At 48.4% G+C, this 22,635-nt stretch overlaps 1 protein-coding gene across 2 annotated transcripts in view; it reads right to left on the reverse strand.

Moving 5' to 3' along the window:
- The window catches only part of AK2 (adenylate kinase 2), a 47,189-nt gene that overhangs the window by 19,979 nt on the left and 4,575 nt on the right, over window positions 1-22,635 (reverse strand). For both annotated transcript variants that reach the window (XM_075334148.1, XM_075334147.1), the window contains exons 2-3: window positions 9,050-9,175; window positions 8,839-8,949 (exon numbers count right to left, since the gene is read on the reverse strand). In XM_075334148.1, the coding sequence (XP_075190263.1) occupies window positions 8,839-8,949; window positions 9,050-9,175 (237 nt within the window). The remainder of the gene's footprint in view (window positions 1-8,838; window positions 8,950-9,049; window positions 9,176-22,635) is intronic.

The raw sequence follows: 22,635 nt of genomic DNA on the forward strand, positions 1-22,635 counted from the left end.
GTACCAGCCACTCCACGCTGCAGACATGTTGGGGGAGGGCTCACAGGCCAGCACAGGCCTGGGGAGGGCGGCCACCGGCAGATCAGACCGCCCCACTTCACACTGATTGGAGCGATTGCGCGTCATAGCACGATCGCTCCAATCAGTGCTGCAGGGGCTGGGGGCGGCATGTTTGAGGTCCACCTATGATATGCTGCTGCAGCTGCGGCATCTCATAGCTGGATCTCACAGGATCGCACTAATTCGGGCATTATTTTTGCCGAAATTAGTGCGATCGATGTGGTTGGCGGTTCAGATTTGAACAGCCAATCACATCGATCGTCGATAGGGGGTGGCGATGCCGCCCCCCCTGGGGTCAAGCAAAGGTCCCCTGCTGTAAGAAACAGCAGGGGACATCATTTGAAAGCCGTTGCTATGGCCACGGCAATCAAATGAAGTTTAGGCCGTAAAATTACGTCCCTGGTCGTTAAGTCACGTTAAAATAGGACGTAATTTTACGGCCCGCGGTCGTGAAGGGGTTAAAGTATTATTGAGAGATGGCAGTGTACCGCCCCTGCAGCAGTCGGTCTACTCGGATCCCAGGTTCCTGTGGCTCGAGGGTCTCCGGACCCGGGGAACTTGCGGCCACTATTATTTACAGGGGATAAGTATTTGTGACGCCACCCGTGGTTCGCGATAAGGGGAGTACCGCCGCTGATGATGGGAGTACTTGGGGAGATGGAGTGGGGCAGCCAGATGACGTTCCCTCCACGGGTAGGGGAGGCCCCAGGACTCTGGATGGTGAAGGTGTAGGGAAGCGTGGTGCATGCCAGGTGGGCAAGCAGTACTCAGGGGAGAGCAGCATACTCACTCAGGCCATATGGATGTTGGTGCGACCATTAAGCAGACTGACACAGGAGTAAACCAAGTCTCTGGGTGCCGCTGCCACTCTCATCCCCACTGGTATTGCTGGAGGTCTGGAGCCTGCCTCCATGCACTTGTGTTGAGACGTTTCTGAGTGACCCCTCGGCCTGAAGCTGTCAGGGTCCCTCTCCCTATAGTTAAATAGAGGAGCTGTGCTCTCGATGGCGGACACTTGAGATTTCAGTGAGCCGCATAAGCTGGAAAGCCCTATCCCCCTAGTTGTGTTGGTGCCTTCGATCTCTGAGCTCTTGGGGAAAGTTCATAAAGTGACTATCCTCCACAAGTTAATTATCAGGTTGTGTAAAGCTGCTCCCTGATCTAGGGTCCAGTACCTTGCCGTGCTCGGTACCGGTCCGGTTACTAGATTTTCCGATGCCAACCGTTCTCCAAAACAGAGTCTTGGCACCCTTCTCCAATACCCTGCGACCGGGTCTCTAACTCCTCCGGTCCCAGACCACCGTCTGCGACCTAACCGAAGTCACCCAGGGAGCTACAACTCCCTCAGCTCCTCACTCTCTGAGGGCTACTCTCAACTATGTCCCTCCCACCAGTCTGCCTGACCCCTAGGCGGGTGGCCCTTTTGCAGCTAGACCACCCACTGGTGTGCCTGACAGGGTGGTGTGAGGAGTGGCTAGGATTTGAATGCTGATGGAAGCCATACCAATAGTTAGGATCCCAGAACCATGGAGGGTGAGTTCTGCACAATCACAAAAAGGAGTGCAGTTCCCTGTGACACCCTGATAAGGTCAGGGGCGTCACAGCAGGACTTGCTGTTATGGCTATGAAACCCACGTGCTGTGAGCCTCCAGCAGGGAAACAATGAAGCTACAGGAGAGGCTTTCTACTCAAGGAGATGAACTGTCTGAACTCCTATTTATCCATTGACAGATGAGAATATGACATGCTTCTAGTTACAGATAAATGGGGCAGTTTTTAAAACATCTGTGTAAAGATCAATTAAACTATGGGTCACCGTGTGTTTTTTTTTTCCAGTTTTTTCATTTTCCTCAGACTGCACAAACAGAGGGATGAGTGAATGTAGCCCGAAAATGAGAGAAGGGAGGGAGACCAGGAGCTCCTGATAGATTTGATATCTATCTGCAGCTGCAAATTGGTAGAAAAGGAGTTATTAAAAACCATTTGGGCAGTTGCTTAACTCTGCATTTAGGACATAAAAATGTTGCGCAAATATGTATGTAGCCTTCAAAGAGTAGTGCTATGGGGGGTGTGGCCTGCATGCTGAAGGCAATGGCTGCTTAAGAGAGAAGCTCTGTGCTGTGGCTGTACAAACTGGCTCAAAGCTGCTTCAAATCGCTGAGAACTCTCCTCTGAAACAGTGAGTAATCCCCCCTGCACAGTATGGCAAAGGGTAGACCCCGGAAATCTGGCCCCCCCAGCCAAGCTTACTGACTTTTATCCCAGGGATAGGGGATCCCCCTCTCCTCAGAAGATGTCTGCTGCTGCAGTGTCTCCCTTACACCAGGAAGAGACAGGGGGGGGGAAGCAGTGTCACAGGCACTCCTCTCACAGAGGAAAGGCTGCAAGCCATGCTCAGTTCTCTGAGGTCATCACTGCAGGAGGATTTCAGGGATCTTAAGAACATGATTAAAGAAGTTAAAGAGGAAATCAAATCACTGGGGGACCGTACAGACCATGTGGAGTCTAAAATGGCCGAACTTGCTCAGTCACACAATGATCTGATTGATGCTAACACAGCGTTAGAGGAGGAGGTGGGAATACTGAAAAACAAGCTTGGGGATCTGGAAGACTGATCCAGAAGGAACAATCTTAAAATTAGGGGCATTCCTGTGTCAGTAGCTGATAAAGAGCTGCCAGATTTCTTTCACAAGTTTCTCCAACTACTGCTCCCAGAACACACAGAAAGAGATCTCATAGTGGATAGAATAGATAGAATCCCTACACCTAAAGGTATCGACCCCACTCTGCCCAGGGACACGCTGGCACGACTGCATTTTTATAAAACAAAGGAAGCAGTGCTCCAGATACTGAGGGATAACCCTATCCTCCCAGATGAATTTAATGATTTAAAGGTGTTCCCGGACCTGTCTGCTGCAACTCTGGCAAAAAGAAGAGAATTTTCCCAGTTCTCCAGAATCCTGAGGGAGCATGACATACACTATAAATGGGGATTCCCGGTGAAATTGATTATCTTCAGGGATTCTAAAATACATGTATGCCAGTCCCCTCCTCAACTGAGCAAACTACTTGAGTCCTGGGGATTACCCCTTACAATGCACTCAGACTCACGCCGGGAGCAGGGGGATGCTCAGAAGAAAAAGATCAATCCTGAGTGGGAACCAGCTTGAGGGAGTCTCGCCAGCCGCAGGCGTGTGTAGCTCTCATGTGACCTGTGATGTCACTTAAGCCCTCTGTTGTTCTCGCCTATGGCGAGCAAGTACTTCCCAGCTGTCCGGTAAGGATGAAGCTGAAGTATTCAAGTTTTTTTGTTTTTGTTGTTTTTTCCCTCCACCCGTGCACCGTCCCTAACTGGTCTTCCTTGCCTGCCTCTGCCTGCCCTATGCCTCTCAGTCGGCCTGCCTGGAAACATCATCCTTTCTGGGATCCGCCATGAGTATTAAGTTTCTGTCTCTCAATGTGAAGGGTCTCAATTCTCCTGCAAAAAGATCCATGCTGTGGAGAGAAGTTATAGCATCCAAATGTGATATAGCATGTATTCAAGAAACTCACCTTCTTACTGATGACAATAAAAGGCTACTACATCCAAGATTTCCACATATGTACTTTGCAAATGACTCAAAAAAAAAAAAAAAAAAAAAAAAAAGGAGGAGTGGCTATCCTGATTAAAAACTCTGGCTTTCAAAATGATTCATGTAACCTATGGTGCAGACGGGAGATATATTATTCTAAAGTGCCTCCTGAATGGGCTTTTGTATACCTTGGCATCGATTTACGCTCCAAACTCATCTCAACTAACATTTGCCCGGAAATTTTTCCAGATGTTTAGGAGCACCGCACAGGGGTCAGAGATAATCTGCGGGGACATTAACACTCCAGTTTTTCGATCTATGGACTGCTCGGCGGGGTCCGCTAAGTCAGGAAAGGAACTGAAACAGTTGGTTGCGGAGTTTCATCTACATGACATATGGAGATACCTTCATGCATCGGAAAGAGACTATACTTTCTTTTCCCCAAGGCATCGGTCGTACAGCAGGATCGACTTCTTCCTGACGGATAGTAAGACTGTTCACAAGTGTACGGGTGCTGAAGTGGGTCTGATAACATGGTCGGATCATGCTCCGATAACTTTGGTTGTACAGGACTCTACTAGCGGATTTATGGTGCCTCAGTGGAGACTTAATACTAGTTTACTGAACCAAAAGAACGTTCAGGAGCAGGTTGCGGCAGGCCTGTTGGAATACTTTGGACATAATGACAATGGGGAGGTCTCTGACGAGACCTTATGGGCTGCACACAAATCAGTTATTAGAGGGCAGTTTTTAAAAACTGCATCATTCTTGAAAAAGCAAAGAGAAGCAGAAATTAAAGAAATTATAGCCCATATTCAACACTTAGAAACTATCAACAAGGCCTCCCCGTCGTCTACACTGTCCAGGGAAATTCTTACTTGCAGGTTTCAACTGCGATCCCTCCTGTTGTATAGATATGAACATAATCTTAAAAAGAGTAAATCAACTTTTTATGCGATGGGGGATAGAGCCAGCACCTTACTAGCTAGAAGAACAAAAAAACGGGAAATTAAATCTAAAATTGAATTTTTGAAGGGCCCAGACGGATCACTTATAAGGCACCCTAATGGGATAGCAGACGCCTTTGCCAAGTATTATGCTGCCCTGTACAATTTAAAGGATGACCCGCAAACCCCTCAGCCAACACCTGAAAAAATTCAGGAGTTTTTGGACGGTCTGGAATTGCCTCGGGTCTCAGACCGGCAATTAGAATCTTTAAATCTTCGGTTTTCTATACAGGAAATTTTGGACACGATTAGAGCTTCTAAACGAAACTCAGCCCCAGGCCCGGATGGGCTTTCCTATGAATATTATCAGCAATTTGCCTCTATTCTAACCCCTTTTTTACTAAAGACCTTTAATTTGTGGCAAACGGCCGGGACTATTTCCTCAGAGAACCTAGAAGCAGTTATCACTACACTACCCAAACCGGGGAAAACGGCAGATACCCCTGGGAATTTCAGACCAATTTCATTGCTCAACTGTGATTTAAAAATTTACTCAAAAATGGTAGCCACCAGACTCCATAAAATAATCCCCTCCTTGGTAGCCCCGGATCAGGTGGGTTTTGTGGCGGGCAGGCAATCCAAAGATGGCACCAGGCGGATGCTGGATTTAATTGGGGTGATGGAGAAGTCGGGTGTCCCTGGTGTATTCTTGTCACTCGACGCCGAAAAGGCCTTTGATAGGGTGCACTGGGGATATCTGGAAAGAGTGCTTATGAAATTTGGTTTTGAAGGAAGAATTAAGTCATCTGTTTTGGCCTTGTACTCTCACCCAAATGCTTCAGTTCTAGCCTCGGGTTTTCGCTCATTAAAATTTTCTATAACCAATGGCACCCGCCAGGGGTGCCCGCTGTCCCCTATTGTTTTTGCTCTGGTGGTGGAACCTCTGGCGGAGGCAATTAGGGTGAACCCGAACATAACTGGTATAAGGGTAGGGGAGCATGAACATAAATTGGGTCTATATGCGGATGATGTAATAATATCATGTACTAACCTTGAATATTCCTTTCCAGCAGTGATGTCCACCCTGTTGACCTTTTCTGAGGTGTCTTATTACAAATTGAATGCCACTAAGTACTTTGTACTACCATTTAATGTACCCGCAAGGTCCAGAAGGATTTTGGAGGCAGCCTTTCCTTTCCAGTGGTGCGAAGACAGTATCCCTTATCTAGGTATCCGTTTGACACCAACCCATTCCCTCATCAGATCCAATCTCGATCACCTACTGAAAAACTTGGGTCAGGCTCTAGGCAGGTATGAGAAGTTGTCACTATCTTGGATGGCGAGAATTCAATCCTTTAAGATGACGTTCCTTCCTAAGCTGCTGTATATGTTTAGGTGTCTCCCTCTTAAAATTCCATATAGATATTTGATAAAACTGCAGTCGATGACCAATAAGTTTATTTGGGGTAATAAAAGAGCTAGAGTTGCTAGTAAGATTATGCATCTGCCATATGGAATGGGAGGTCTGGGTACGCCTAATGTGATGGCCTATTATAAAGCTTCTCTTATAGAATCACTCAAAGAATGGTGGCACACGGAGAGCTCCCATAGGTGGGTTCAACTTGAGAACTCTCTGACAGACCAGGGTTCGACGAGGAAACTGATGGAGGTGGAATATCTAAAACGTACTAGGTCCACCCTGTGTCTCCCTACTATGACAGCATCGATAGCCATATGGCGCAGTGAGATGATCCCTAAGATCCAGGTCCCGCTGTCAGAAATTTCGCTCAGAGCAATAGAATCCCACATTCCATATACAAATTTGAGTAGATGGGAAGCAGCGGGTTTTGGAGTTATGGCGGACTTTTACGATGGTGCAGAGATTAGGCCCTTCAACGATATACTTCGGGAGCACCCCTCCCTAAAGGGGTGTTTTTATCAACACCTGCAGATTCGCCATTTTCTAAGCACAAAATTCCCCCCGGGATCAAACCCGACCTTACCCACTGTTAAGGCACTATGGTTTAAAAAACTAATGAGGCAACCGGGAATCTCTTTAACCTACAAATGGGTGAACAACCCCTCTGACGAGCAAAAGCTCCCATACATGACTAAATGGGAATCAGATTTAGGCATTAACACCTCCCCCTCGGCGTGGCATACTGCGACACAGTGGGTGCAAAGATCCTCAAAATGCATTAACCATTTGGAACAGCTGAAAAAGGTGCATCTACGTTGGTACCATACGCCGGCAAAATTGGTGCATTACATTCCCAACTACTCACCGCTCTGTTGGAAGGGCTGCCTCCAGAGGGGATCACTGGGACACTGTTGGTGGCACTGTCCGAGGGTCCAACCTTTTTGGATAGCAGTTTTCAGACTCATTAGTGAAATAACAGGTGTGCACACCAACCCCAACCCAGGGCTGGCAGTTCTGAATTTGGGCACAGACTCGTACCCGCAGAATTTTAGGGGACTGATTGTGCAAATTCTAATAGCTGCCAGACAGTGTCTGAGCCATTCGTGGAAGGCCACTGAAGCTCCCTCTGGAGCAGAGTTATATAGTAGGATCGACCAACAATGCCAATATGAATACTGCCTTGCCCACTCCCTAAAAAAAAACAAACTAGAATTCTTACAATATGGGAACCCTGGCTTTCATCCAGCCATGCAACACCTATTACACAACTATTCCCCGGGCAAAGAGCACCTAGTTGAGATAGAGCCGATGGAATTATAGCCCTGGCTCGGCTAGCCAGGGGGCTAAAGCATTGAGACCCTGACTGAGGCAGCAGTTTATGAGAGAAATCTAGGAGGAGTTGATGGCCCCGGCTGGTGGACTGGGGTTGGTAATGCAGGCAGGCATCTAACCCTGTACCCCTACTAACCCCCCCCCCACCTTCTTCCCCTCCCCCTTTGTTCTTGTTCCCCCTTACTTGAATGAAGTCCCCATCTTTCCTCCCCTCTCCTCCCTCCCCATGTTGTTGTGTGGTTAAAGTGTAAGGCAGAGGAATTGTAACTGGATTGTCTCAGAGTATATTAATGTATGGAGCCCTCATGTGCGGGCAGTTGACAATTGTTCTCTTAAATTACCATGTATGATTTTGTATCTGCCGTGTTTTCAATAAAAACTAATTGGATAAAAAAAAAAAAAGAGTAGTGCTATATGCTGCTGAATGTATACCCCAGACACAACTGCTTCATATATACTTATGAGGCAGTAGCTTAGAGATTGGGGGGGCGGAGCTAACAGAAGAAAGTCTCCACTACCAATCAACCCCCAATATCCAAGATTTTCTAACCACTAAGTGGACTTATTAAATTCACATCTGAATTTTCAGGTTAGGAGTTGCATTAGCCATCACATTCATTGCTATTAGTTAGAGGTAAGCAAATTTAATTTGCAGGACCCTGGGTCCAGTGAATACATCAACATTTCTGTGGTTGGCAGACAGGAGAACTGTGAGCCCCCTCGTACTTGCAGACATCTTTGGCGCCTGTTCCGATTAGTAAGTTAAAATGCGTCCTCTGCCCCAACGATGACAAGTCAGGCCTAGAAATCAGGAAAGGCACCAGGAATGCCAGCAGGTAGAAGGTTCGTAGGGCTCCTGTCCAATGGCCATGGAACTACTGACAAGAGTCGCTGGAAAAAGGTCCTAAAATTTCGATTCGTTCATGTTTAACATTAATATGAAGAGTGGAAATACAAAGAACAAACTCACCTAAATATTGGAACACACCAGTCTGTAAAAATGAGTAAACTTACCTGACCCACCATTAGAAGGAAAATACAAATAAGGCCTAAGCCACACAGCATGAAAATCAGAGTGAAGTGCAATAAAAATCGCATTCCACTCGGACCAATATTAGCCTATGTGTCAGCACTAATCGGACCAAGAAAGCAATCACAGGATGCTGCAACTGTAATGCGATCCTGTTTTCTCTCACAGCTATTAAAGTCTATGGGGCAAGAGAAAAAAAAACCCCGCAAGTGCTCGGCGAAGATCGCAATAGCCGGCTACGGAGAAGAGAGGGAGATTGATCCCTCCCTCCCCTCCTCAGCGTCAGCCACCGCCCCTCCTCAGCACCAGCCTGCCCCCTGCAGCTGAGGTCCGCTGGCATGATCGGACCTCAGTCGCAGGGACACTCGCATGACACTCTGCTCTGCTGTACTGCCAGCATGAGCCGAGTGTCATGCGAGGGGATCGCAGTAATCCCCGTGTGGCCCTGGCCTTACGTTGCAACTACACAGAAATTACCATCTCTGCTTGCTTCACAGTGCGAGGAAATCCGTCGAGTAGGAATCCCTTTTTACAAGGTGGTGTATCAAGATTCTTTTCAATCAGCTCTACGACCATTTCATCACTGACCTAAAAACAGAAGAAAAATTAGCATTCATCTTTCCCATGCATATAACAGTCATTCCCCATATTACTTGTGGATAGGTATAATTGATCTCAACATACTGACCAGTTTTCCAGCATCCATTGTGGCCTTCAGACGTTTACCCAACTCAGACCCTGAAGCCACCATGGCCCTCAACATATCTCCTGTGGCAAGGTGACACACACAGTACTTTTCGGCCAGTTTGGGAGCCTGTTAACATAAAAACAACATGTTTCCATAGTAAACACATCTCTGTTAATGTGGCTAGTAAAGCCAATACAAGTACTTCATTAGGCGCAACAGAAATTTTACCCAAAAGCAGTGTGTTAGAACGGATATCAAAAGCTGCATACGATGGATACACAAAAGGTGGATATCAGAAACACCAGACGTTAGAATATGTCAGCAAAGCAGGTTATATTTTAGCAACCCTCATTTCCAGGCTCTAATGGGTTTTTTATGCCACACAGGGCAGGTTTTTAAGTCCAAAGCTGGTCAATTTTCCTGTAGAACTGCATTGCAGATTTCAAGCATACTTTGCAGAAAAATCATCTGTCATTTATGGCAGAAATTATGCACTGCGTGCGTATAGCTTTAGCGTATGTTGACGCAGTTTATCAAATGGACAAGTCCAATATGGTTTTCAAGAAAAAGCCACATCAGAAATTCATGTAGGTTTTGACAAGGTTTTCAGATATAACTGGGTTAAGGAATGTTCTTTTTCTGTATTGCAGCTTTTTGACAATTTCAAATTTCAAGATTAATCCGCATCAAAGAGACAAGCCACTTTTTTACTTTGGGGAGGTTTTTAAAATGTTGTCTGAAAGTAAAAATAACATCAGAAAACTCACTGCATAAGCAGCAATGTGGATTTCTCATTAAAACCTTACAAAGAGTATTTCAAGATTACCAAATTTTTCGTACTATAAGACGCACCGGACCATAAGATGCTCCCTGGTTTTAGAGGAGGAAACTAGGAAAATAAAATTTTATGCAAAAAATGTGGTCATGACACTTATGGGGCGAGAATCTGCTGCTGACACTATTATGGGGGTAATGTCCCCAAATTCTCTACTAAGGTACCCCATCCTGGTAATGACCCTCCTGCCTTGTATATTATCCCCAGCTTGTATATATGTCCCCAATCACATAAAAACAAACGTTTAGGCTATGTGTGCACGCTGCATTTTTTGCCGCTTTTTGAGCGTTTTTTGGGTGCAGTTTTGGTCTCAAAACTGCATGAATTTCCTTCCCCAGCAAAGTCTATGAGATTTCATTTTTGTTGTTTGCACATTAGGCTCATAACATATTCACTCCTTCCCTGCTCACCGGTGGCTGCGATTGGTTGCAGGCAGACCCGCTCTCACACTGAGTGACAGCTGTCTGACTACAGCCAATCACAGACACCGGTGGGCGGGTCTATATCGTATAGTAAATTAAAATAGATAATTTAAAAAAAAAAACAAAAAAAAAACCACAACACGACGTGCAGTTCCCCCCCAATTTTGATAACCAGCCAAGATAAAGTCACACAGCTGGGGGCTGGTATTCTCAGGCTGGGGAGACCCATGTTATTGGGAGCCCCCCCATTAGATGCGATAGTCCCAGGACTCTTTCCGGCTCATTCAGATTGCCCTGATGCGGTGGCAATCGGGGTAATAAGGAGTTAATGGCAGCAGCCCATAGCTGCCACTAAGTTGTAGCTTAGTGATGGCAGGCGTCTATGAGACACCCCCTCATCACTAAACTGTAAGTGAAAGTAAATAAACACAAACACACAAAATCCTTTATTTGAAATAAAAACACAAAAAAAGTCTGACGTAATCCACACGAGGTCCCATGACGCATCCAGCTCTGCTACATCTGACAATCACAGAGAGCGGCTATAGCGCACGACTGCTCTCTGTGAGGGTCAGGCCGCAAGTGAAGTGAGCCACCGGGATCAGCGGGGACTTCAGCTGTCACCACACATCCCCTGGCTGAAGTCACTGCTGATCTCGCGCTCACATCAGCCACGGCCTGATATGTGGTCACAAGTGGAGGACTCTCACTATATACTCACCTTTTTTCACTCCACGCAGCATCACTCGTCTTCCTGTCTGTGCCAGCAGCAGCGCTGCTGACCTGTGTGGAGCCGTGCGCACAGGGATGACATCATCGCTCTGCGTACCGCTCTCCACACACATCAGCGGGCAAGCAGACAGGAGGACATATCGATGCTGCATGGATCGGTGGCCAGTGAGTATACCGTACTTATTCACTGCCCCATAATCATACCTGATCATCATCAGCGCGGGGGGCAGTGAATATAGCCACACATGATCACTCCAAGCTGTAGTTGCCAAGGATAATCGCGCGGGCTGGCTGTTAATTATGCGCGCATCCCCCGCCCACCTATCAGCGCCGGCTTGAGCGCTGAGAGATGAAGGGCGTCGGGATGCAGTGCATATGAAAAGAGATAATGAGTGGTCCCACGTGGTCACAGTAAGCGCTGCTACAGTCTGCTCCTGCCTCTGATGACCCGCTCCACCACCACCGCACAGCAGCCATCAGACTATAAGACACACCCCCCCTTTCCCCAAAAATTTTGGGGAAAAAAAAAGTGCGTCTTGTAGTCCGAAAAATGAGGTCATTTGAAGTGGATCAACTTAAAAAAAATCCAAGTTTATTCCCCCCCCCCAAAAAAAAAAAAACTCCAATGCTTTATGAAGTGAAAAACGCCTCTAAAAACTCCCCAATGAAGGCAGTTTTTCTGAAGCAGCTCCATTAGAAAATTCACTGTTTTTTAAACGCCAAAAACACACAATGTGAACATACTTATGTTATTTTCACAGATTCGAGACTCGTAGTCTAAACTCAGACCATGATGCACGGAGTGGCCGAGGGTCTCCCGACTCAAAGCCTCATGGGCATATAGTTCAAAACAGAAGACCCGTAGTCCATGCATTGATGTTTGATACGGACATGATTTACATATGAATTTTGTTTGACGTTAGTGATGTTGGATGAAATATGCTGTATGCATAACATCCACATTGGATTTTTGCACTTTAATAATAATTTTTATTTATTTAGTTAAAACATATTCCACAGCACTTAACAAATCCCATTCATATTTGTCCCTCTGAATTGTAAAGACTGTACTTTGATAAGAAACGTCACAGCGTATTTCCATGCTGATATCGCTTTATGCTCCAGATTTTGTGCTGAATGGCATCAACCAATATATACCGTATGTGTAAATTTACCCCACAGCAACAGTCATGTAAAGGACCGACTCCAATAGAAGCAAAAGTTGGCCAAAGGCATTACAGAAGAAGGGAATTTTGTTACTTACCGTAAATTCCTTTTCTTCTAGCTCTTATTGGGAGACCCAGACGATTGGGGTATAGCTACTGCCCTCCGGAGGCCACACAAAGCACTACACTAAAAAGTGCAAGGCCCCTCCCCTTCTGGCTATACCCCCCCGTGACATCACGGGTTCTCCAGTTTTAGTGCCAAAGCAAGAAGGGGGAAAGCCAATAAATGGTTTAAACAAATTAACTCCGAGTAACATCGGAGAACTGAAAAACCGTTCAACATGAACAACATGTGTACCCGCAAACAACAAAAAAATCCCGAAGGACAACAGGGCGGGTGCTGGGTCTCCCAATAAGAGCTAGAAGAAAAGGAATTTACGGTAAGTAACAAAATTCCCTTCTTCTTCAGCGCTCTATTGGGAGACCCAGACGATTGGGACGTCCAAAAGCTGTCCCTGGGTGGGTAAAGAAATACCTCATGTTAGAGCTGCAAGACAGCCCTCCCCTATGGGGAAGCCACTGCCGCCTGCAGGGCTCTTCTACCTAGGCTGGCGTCCGCCGAAGCATAGGTATGCACCTGATAATGTTTGGTGAAAAAATGTGCAGGCTCGACCAGGTAGCTGCCTGGCACACCTGTTGAGCCGTAGCCTGGTGTCGTAATGCCCAGGACGCACCTACGGCTCTGGTAGAATGGGCCTTCAGCCCTGAAGGAACCGGAAGCCCCGCAGAACGGTAGTCTTCAAGAATTGGTTCTTTGATCCATCGAGCCATGGTGGCTTTAGAAACCTGCAACCCCTTGCGCGTACCAGCGACAAGGACAAAAAATGCATCAGAGCGGCGCATGGGCGCCGTGCGGGAAATGTAGATTCTGAGTGCTCTCCCCAGAACTAACAACTGTAAATCCTTTTCATACCGGAGAACCGGATGAGAACAAAAGGAAGGTAAGGATATATCCTGATTAAGAAGAAACGCGGATACAACCTTAGGGAGAAACTCCTGAATAGGGCGCAGCACCACCTTGTCCTGGTGGAATACTAGGAAGGGAGCCTTGAATGACAGAGCCGCCAGCTCAGACACTCGCCGAAGCGACGTGATCGCAACCAGAAAGGCCACTTTCTGTGACAGGCGCGAAAGGGAAACTTCCCTCAGAGGCTCGAAAGGCGGCTTCTGGAGAGCAACTAGTACCCTGTTCAGATCCCATGGATCTAACGGCCGCTTGTACGGGGGCACAATATGACAAACCCCCTGTAGTAACGTGCGCACCTTAGGAAGACGTGCTAGACGCTTCTGAAAAGAACACGGATAGTGCCGAGACTTGCCCTTAAAGGGAGCCGAGCGACCAACCTCTTTCCCAACCAGATTGCAGGAGGGAAGGCAAAGTAGGCAATGCCGATGGTCAGGGAGACACTCCCTGAGCAGAACACTAAGATAAGAATATCTTCCACGAGTTGTGGTAGATCTTGGCAGACCGCGGCTGGCTAGCCCGTCTCATGGTGGCAATGACGTCGTGCTCACGGTCGACCGACGGTGAGGTGCCACAGATCTCGGTACCACGACCTCCCCGGCCAGTTTGGGGCGACGAGGATGGTGTGGCAGCAATCGGTAGCTGGAACTGTGACCAATCCTGAGCCAAGGCGCCTGTCGCCAGAGCTCTTTGATCGTAAGACCGCGTCATGAAAATCGGGACCTTGTTGTTGCCGAGAAGCCATGACGTCGACGTCCGTCTTCATCCTGCGGCTACAGGTTTCTTGAAAACAAACGGGTGCAGAGCCCATTCCCCTGCGTCCACGCCCTGGCGACTGAGGAAGTCTGCTTCCTAGTGTTGTACGCCCGGGATATGAACAGCTGATATGGTGTATGCTCTGTCTTCTACCCATAGCAGAATCCGCCGGACCTCTTGGGAGGCTTGTCGACTGCGTAGTCCGCCTTGGTGGTTGGTGTATGCCACCGCTGTGGATAGTCCGACTGAATTCGGATCTATTTGCATTCCAGCCACTGCAGGAAGGCTTGCAGTGCAAGATACACTGCCCAGAGCTCCAGACCACTGAGTTGAAGAGTGGACTCCTCTGAAGACGGTCTTTGACCATCTGGAAAAGTGACACGTTCCTGTGTAGGGACATCGACTTCCCTCCCATAAGCGAAGAATGTGCTATTGAGGCGGACGCAGATGAAACTGCGTGAAAAAAGCTCGCCTCTGGATGAGGCGCCTCCTTGAAGGAGAGACTGCCCCCTCGTCTGTAGTGAACGCTGTTTGTCCAGCGGAAGCTTCACTATCGCTGAGAGAGTGTGAAAACTCTCCAGGAGATGCCAGCGATTGGGTTCAACCTTGAAAAGTTGAAGACCCACCCGAAACTCTGGGAAGGGTCCAGCGCCATGTTCAGGTTGTGTTGGCATGCTTCTAAAGGAGAGTGCCTTGACCAGTAGATTGCCCAAGTAAAGGATCACAGAGTGACCGTGAGAGCGCGGGACTGCTCCCTCTGCTGCCACGAACTTGGTGAACACCCGTGGGGCTGTCGCCAGCCAAAGGGTATGGCTACGAAACGAAATATTCTCGTCTTTACTAACGATTCGTAGCCAACGCCGGTGCCTCGGAGCAATCGGCACGTGTAGATAAGCATCCTGATGTCTATTGATGTTAGGAAAACTCCTTGAGACAGAGAGGCAATGACGGAGCGGAGTGATGCCATCCGGAACCGCCTGGTTTTCACGTGCTTGTTAAGCAGTATAAATGCCAGAACGGGACGGAAGGAGCCGTCCTATTTTGGCACCACGACCAGGTCGGAGCAAAATGCGTATCTGGTTCCTGAAGAGGAACAGGGATTACCGCTCTTTCCGCCTGCAGAAGAGCCTCGGCTCGGTCGGTGCGGTAGTTTGAAAACAAACTGACTCTCACTCACAGGCCCTTGACCTGCGGTAGGTAAATGCCGCTAAAGCGGGGGAGTCTGCCCCCCCGCGGTTGCGGAGTGAGAGGGCTGAAAATTATGAGGAAAAACACTTTGGTAGCGGGTCCTCCGGCTGCCTTCCCCGGGCGTGATTGAGCCCGCTAGGAATCTATGCCCTTCTGGGCTTTTTGAGTCGTCTTGGATAGTTGAATGATTTCATTCAACCCTTACCAACAGACTATCACTAGATAAAGGCAACCTGGTTAAGCACTTCGTTGGAAGCAGCCTCTGTTCCAATCTCTCAACTACTAGCCTCTGCGTAAAAACACGGAGTTGGCGGGTGCCACTGACGTCCGGCTCGTAGAGTCTCGGACAGCAATAACAGCATGATTCGCCATGCCGACATTGCGAGTTAAAGACGCTGCTGGGACCGAGAGTACCTGTGACAGCGACCCCCTGCGCAATACTAGCTGAAATAGCTTGGAGTGCCTTCACGGCTGCGACTGCCGGAGCAACCGACCTGCCGATAGCTTCATAGACAGATTGCAACCAGAGGCCAATCTGCCTGTCAATGGCATTTTGAAGTGAAGTCCTATCCACCACTACAACTATAGATCTAGCTGCAAGCATGGAGATTGGGGAATCCACATTTGGATACTGGGTCTAGCGCTTGACCACGTCAGGGGGGAGCGACACGTGTCTCATTAATACGGTCGGAGAAACGCTTATCGTGATAAGCGTGTCGTTTCTGGACTGCTTCTCTGGAGTCAGAGTGCTAAACAAGTACTCAATATATGCTTGAGATACTGAAATAGAGATTTCTCTTGCTGTGAAGCTGACCCCTCCACTGGAGGAGTTGAGGGAGAAATACCCATCCTTTCGTTGATGGACGCAATAAGATTATTCACTATAGCGTCACCATCCGGTGTATCCGGATTGAGAGCGGTCTCAGGATCAGAGTCCTGAACAGCTACGTCTGCCTCAACGTACAGAGAGTACTCCAGCTGGGACCTTGACCAGTGATGGAGTCGAGGGCTAATCCCAGCGAGCCCGCTTAGGCCATCTGGGACTGTCGACCGTGTCGGATGCCTGCTCTCTGGGATGCCTGGAATCACTCTGGCGCCTTGAGATGCTCCAGATCAGGGCGGCCAGGGTCATTGCAACCATATTGCCCACGGTCTGCTTGGGGTGCAAAGTCTGTAAGATGTCAGTCATAGTCACAGACAATATATCAGCGGAAAAACTGCAACTTCGTCCCTGTCTCTGGACAGAGATCACAGGTGGTTCTTTTGGCCACATATAGCAGAGACCCCGGTTGAGCAATTGCACGCACTGGGGGTCCTGGAACCGTATGACATGCAGTACAAGCAGCATAGAAAGCCCGTGCATTGGCAACTTGTCTTTTTCTGCTGTTGTTGTCTAGCTATCTAAGAGCCTAGCCGAGGATAGCGACCGTACAGTGAATAGTCATACAAGCATGAAGTACAAATAAACACTTCAGTACATGTAGTACACGCAGCATTGAAAACTTGTGGCTTGGCACATTTGCTCTTCTGCTGCTGTTGTCTATTTATCTAGGAGCATGAGACAAGGATAGCGACATACAGTGAATGTATAGCATACAGCATGACAGTAAACACTGCAGCCCATGCAATCCAAGCAGCATTGAAAGCTTGCGCGTTAGCACCCTAGCCTTTCTGCTGCTGTTGTCTATTTATCCAGGAACATTAGCCAAGGATAGCGACATACAGTGAATGTATAGCATACAAGCATGACAGTAAACACTGCAGCCCATGCAAGTCAAGCAGCATTGAAAACTTGTGCCTTAGCACCATTGCTCTACTGCTGCTTTTGTCTGTTTATCTGGGCGCATTAGCCAAGAATAGCGACATACAGTGAATGTATATCATAACAATAAACCGTGCAGCACATGCAAGCGAAGCAGCATTGAAAGCTTGTGCCTTAGCACAAATTGCTCTACTGCTGCTGTTGCCCAATCTGACAGTAAACACTGCAGCACATGCAAACGAAGAAGCATTGAAAGCTTGTGCCTCAGCAGCATTGCTTATTTGCTGCTGTTGCTCAGAATAGCGACAGTACAGTACAGTGCATAGCATATCAGCACACAGCCCAAAAGCCCACTTCAGCATTAGTGGTGTCAGTTGCTTACCGCCCGCACAAGAGAGGGTGCGAGGTCGCCCAAAAACCTGTGACTGGTTCCGTTCTCCCAGAGTGGAAACCATAATGGCTGCCGGCTTCTCTTCCCCGTCCTGTGCAGAGGGGCGGGCCGTGGGCGAGCCCCAGCCAAGAGCGGGAACCCGGCGTCTCACTGTGTTCAGTGAGAGGGGGCTGGAGAATGCAAAGCAGACTCCAGCTCCCTGCGCTGAGCTTCTGTACAGCGTCCCGCCCCTCCTCTGACTGGCAGGGCTGGGGCGGGAACGAAACGAAAGCTAGGCCGCAAAGCCGGGGACTCGAGTAATAAGCGCGGCCGTCCTATGTGCACGGCCGACGCCGAAGTCCCCCGGCGCACCACAAGTCCCAGCCGCGCCACAATGTAAAAAACAACCAGCAGCGGCCGGTGCGGCCGTTTTCAATACATAAATTCACTCAGCAAAGCTGCAGTGAATAATAGCACCAGCGCTCCGCGCTGTTGTCCCCGGCGCACTAACACTCCCAGCAATGCTGGTGTGTGTGTGCGCGCTTGCCCGGGGACACAGAGTACCTTGATGTAGCAGGGCCCTGTCCCTGACGATACTCAGCTCCATATCCAGCAGGTTCTTTTGGGTCTGTGGATGGAGCTCGGTCTCTGTGCCTGGAGACCGGTAAGATCCCACTTCACCCAGAGCCCCTCATGGGGATGGGGAAGGAAAACAGCATGTGGGCTCCGGCCTCTGTACTAGCAATAAGTACCTCAACCTTACAACACCATCCACGGGTGAGAAGGGAGCATGCTGGGGGCCCTATATGGGCCCTCTTTTCTTCCATCCGACATAGTCAGCAGCTGCTGCTGACTAAAATCTGTGGAGCTATGCATGGATGTCTGACCTCCTTCGCACACAAAGCTAAAACTGGAGAACCCGTGATGTCACGGGGGGGTATAGCCAGAAGGGGAGGGGCCTTGCACTTTTTAGTGTAGTGCTTTGTGTGGCCTCCGGAGGGCAGTAGCTATACCCCAATCGTCTGGGTCTCCCAATAGAGCGCTGAAGAAAGTCTCATTAGTGGTGAATGTCATTTAAACAAGAGAAAGTTTTTGTGAGAGTAGCCCTGATCTGAACGGGGCAGCTACAATCACATGCTATTCATCTTCATGGGCAGTTGTGATTCTTCACAAACAGATATTATTGAGGTTTAATCCCAATGTAACATAGCATAAGGGTATGTTCCATAAGTCCAGTTAAACACATTATCTTTGGAATACATTAGGGCAGAATGGTGGCTTAGTGGGGCTACTTACAGCAGCCGTTTTCTGACATTCACATGCCACCATACTGAGTCCTGTCACTCATGTTAGAAATAGTCCAAAAATGTCAGCATCGCCCTCTTTAGCATTAATGATAAAGTATACTGCATACAACAATAGCGTGATCAGCAGTACGTGCACTAACCCGAGAAGGCGTATGACGCGCCAGATTTAATGTCATGTCCTCTAAAAGGTCAAACATTTGACTACAGCCCAGACGCATGCCCGGCTTGCTTGTATCCTTGCCCTGACAAACTTTACACATCATATCTCAAAAGTCAGAAGCTCAGTTTTCTGATTTCTAAGTAGTTCAAAGGTAAAGAGGTGAAGATTCGGCAGCAGCCAAGCAGATGGCAGCGGTCACTCTGATCCATGCTGGAAAATGACAGATGCAGCCTGATTGGCCAACCCTTTGCTCTAATTCACAAGTTTCCCAACAGGTCTCATGTTCTCACACTTTCTTGTAGTCACCTCTCACTTACTACACTGGAGGACATTTATAATAGACACTATTTCTGATTTTTCTCAGTTCGGCCAAATCAATCTGCTCAAAGAAAATCAATCTGCCTTCTGGTTGTCACACGCTTCCTGGTCCTATTAACGTAACTGACACCAGAGCGGAGGCAAGTTATGTACTTGTGTGGGTGTGAGCGCTACACATCAGAGGTAGAGTCAAGAACCAAAAGGTGAACACAGGCTGTGCCCTGGGGGACGATTGGCACCTGAGGCACTGATGAAACTTATGCAGGTCTTGTACCTTTAATTGTGGGAACAGATGGGACCACCTAAATGGCACTAAGGCTTTGTGCGCACTAGAAATGTGAAGTTTCTCAAGAAAATTTCTTGAGAAACTTCTGGGAGTGGAAGATTTCCGGACCTCCGGAAAAAATCCGCACCAAATCCGCATGCGGATTTACCACGGATTAGCCGCGATTTTCCCGCAGGTTGTTCCCTGCTAATTATGCAGGCTGTACTGCAGAAATCCGCAGGTACCTGCGGAAAAGAATTGACATACTCATTTTCTCAAGAAATTTTCTCAAGAAAATCTTCAAGGAAATTTCTTGAGAAAAATCCGCAGCGTGCGCACAGCTATTTTTTTTTTCTCATAGGATTTGCTGGGAAATGTCTGCACAAAGATTGCAGACATTTCTCAAGAAATTTCCGCGGCAAATCCGAGGGTAAAACGGCCTAGTGCGCACATAGCCTTAAAATGAAAACATGGACAAGCCCAGCCTGTGGGTTTGCTGCTATAGGAACACTGGGATAAGAAGCTGTCAATCTACTGAGCCTAAATAAGTAGCTTTTGCTATATGTATATGTAGTCTTGTTTGCCAAGTACATATAGTCCTCTTCTTTATGAGAGTCTTCTTCACCCAATTGGCTAAAAAGACTAGATTTCTATACAGGGCCCTCTCTGAGGAATAAAAAGGTGCAGAAGCAAAAAAATAATAAAAAAAATTAAAAAAAGAATTGCAAGATTCAGGAGAGCCAGATATAAGCAATTGTGCACCGAGCCAGTACACACCTGAGTGCAGGTGTGGTGCCCCTGAGGCTTCAGTCGCCACAGGGTACTGCACCTCACTTAAGGTGCAGTACTTTTCCAGAATCCAGAGGAGGTCCGTACCGGTTCACCACACACAATCTCACACACAACCTGGTTGGCCTCTCCACTGGGGACCGGCTAGGGTTGGGTCTTAAGGCAGTCACCAAACATGGGGGGCAGCAACCCACTAGCGACAGGGAACCGGGGGAGAAACAGCCACCAGGGGGAGTGAGGAGCAACACAGCAGTTAGAGTTCTCGAGCAGGAGAGGAAGAGAGCAGTCGGGTTTTACCAGTGGCTCCGGAGGGACGCAGGAGTCAATACGGTCGCCAAGGGGAGAGCTTCATTGCTCCCTCGGGAGCAGCGCAGAGAAGGGTGCAGAATCCTAGAGTGGATCATACTTCAGGTTGTTCACCAAAATCTGCAGGTTAGGGGGATTGCATGTCCCTGCGGCCCCCACAGTTCCCGGAGCACAGTTCTACATAGGGTCCGGGGTCGTGTTCCAAAGCAGGCCTCACAACAGACCCGCGGCACCTGCATACAGGAAGGGAGTAAACACTTTTCAAGAACCGGGGTCCCCAAGAAGCTTCAGGCCACGGGGATCCAACACCAAGCACAAGGAGGAAGGGCCCACTGTCCATTGTACCAGTTGTAACCTCCAACGGATTCGGGATCAACTGGGGCCCATCACGGCGGTGACCAGCATCTCCCGGGTAAACCAGGACTGTGAGTAAAAAGAAAACCTTGAACCTGCAGAGACTGTGTCCGCCTGTCTTTGCCAGCACTGGCGCCCTGTGCTTCAGCGCCCGCCATTACTACTCCCCTCATCATCCTCCCAGGGGCACGCTCCACATGTGGGGAGCAGAAACCTCATAGCTGCTATTACCATCCGCCCCGGAGGACAGCGACAGCAGCGGCGGCAATGCCCTAGGCCGCGTACCGCAGGTGGAGTCATGAGATCAAACCTCCATTATCACCCCCTTCTTTATTGTACACCTCGGGACCACGAAACCGGGCAAAAGGGCCACCCCGTGACATCCCCCTGACCCGACATCAACTGCCCGGTGATGAGCAACTTAACCCCTTGCCTCGTGGGTGCTACACAGGCACACTCCTACAATTGCTATTTCAGCCTCACGGCACGGCCAGCCTTTTCTCAGAACAGGTGCTGTCTGCTGACTTCTGTCATTCTCTAACCTGAGGGCTTCCTGTTACCTTTACCTCATACTATAGCCATACAGCTTGCCCAGCACACACCTGAGTGCAGACGCACTACTTCATTTGCCATTTCAGCCTCACGGCACGGCCAGCCTTTCTCAGCACAGGTGCTGTCTGCTGACATGTCATTCTCTAACCTGAGGTCCTCCTGTTACATTTACCTTACTATAAGGCTGGGGCCATACTAGCACCTAATGCGAGAGCTGCGAGTGTGAGCTGAGTGTCATTATACTGTGATCTGATCTTGCGAGGGAGTAATCTCTCCGTATCTTCCATTGTCAGCCTTTGCGCATATCGCACTGCACTCGACTGACATCTGAGTGCAGTCCGATGTTTCACTCACACTCAGACCTATATGGATGCGAGTGATACATTTCTCGCTGACACTCGCAGCATGCTGTGATTCTTTTCTCAGTGCGATTCTGCCTCGAAAAAAAAAAAAAAAAAAGCAGATCAGAACAGCCCCATAGAGTAACATTGGTCTAAGTGGAATGCGATTTATCGCATTCCAATTGTCGGATTTTACTCGCCGTGTGACCCCAGCCTAACCCTACAGCTTGGCCAGTACAACACTTAAGTACAGAGGCGCTCCTTAACTTACCAGGCTTCATTCCATGTAAACTTACCTCAGGGAAACATCTTGTCTCCCTTATCTCTCTAAGGCTGCTTTCACACATGAGTTTTTTGCCATCAGGCACAATCCGGCAAAAACATGAAAAAACGGATCCGGCATCTGTTGCCGCCGGATCCGTTTTTTCACCGATAAACTGTCATTAGCGCCGGATTGTGCCGGATGGCCTTGCGTTTCATCCGTTTTTTGCAAAATGTACTTGTCCTGCGGCCGGATGAAACGTTGAAGTGAACGTTTGTGTCCGGCAAAAAAACGTATCGTGCCGGATCCTGCGCTGTACGGCGTGTTTTATAATGGAAGCCTATGGACGCCGGATGCGGCAAAAAACTGATCCGGACACCGGAACCGTTTTTTGAACTGAACGTGCTCAGTATCACACCGGATCTGTCAAAAAACTGAAGGAACTGATGCAACTGATTCGTTTTTCGCCGGATCCGTCGCATCAGTTTTTTTGCCGGATCGTCCCTGATGCCAAAAAACTGATGTGTGAAAGCAGCCTAAAGCCTGCTTTACACGAGACGATAGATTGTGCGATAGCACAATCGATCGTACCCGCCCCCCTCGTTTTTGAGTCACGGGCAATTAGTTGCCCATGGCGCACAAACTCGTTTAACCCCCGTCACAGGTACTTACCTTCC

Source organism: Anomaloglossus baeobatrachus, chromosome 2, assembly GCF_048569485.1.
Source record: "Anomaloglossus baeobatrachus isolate aAnoBae1 chromosome 2, aAnoBae1.hap1, whole genome shotgun sequence".
In the NCBI taxonomy this organism is placed as follows: Eukaryota; Metazoa; Chordata; class Amphibia; order Anura; family Aromobatidae; genus Anomaloglossus; species Anomaloglossus baeobatrachus.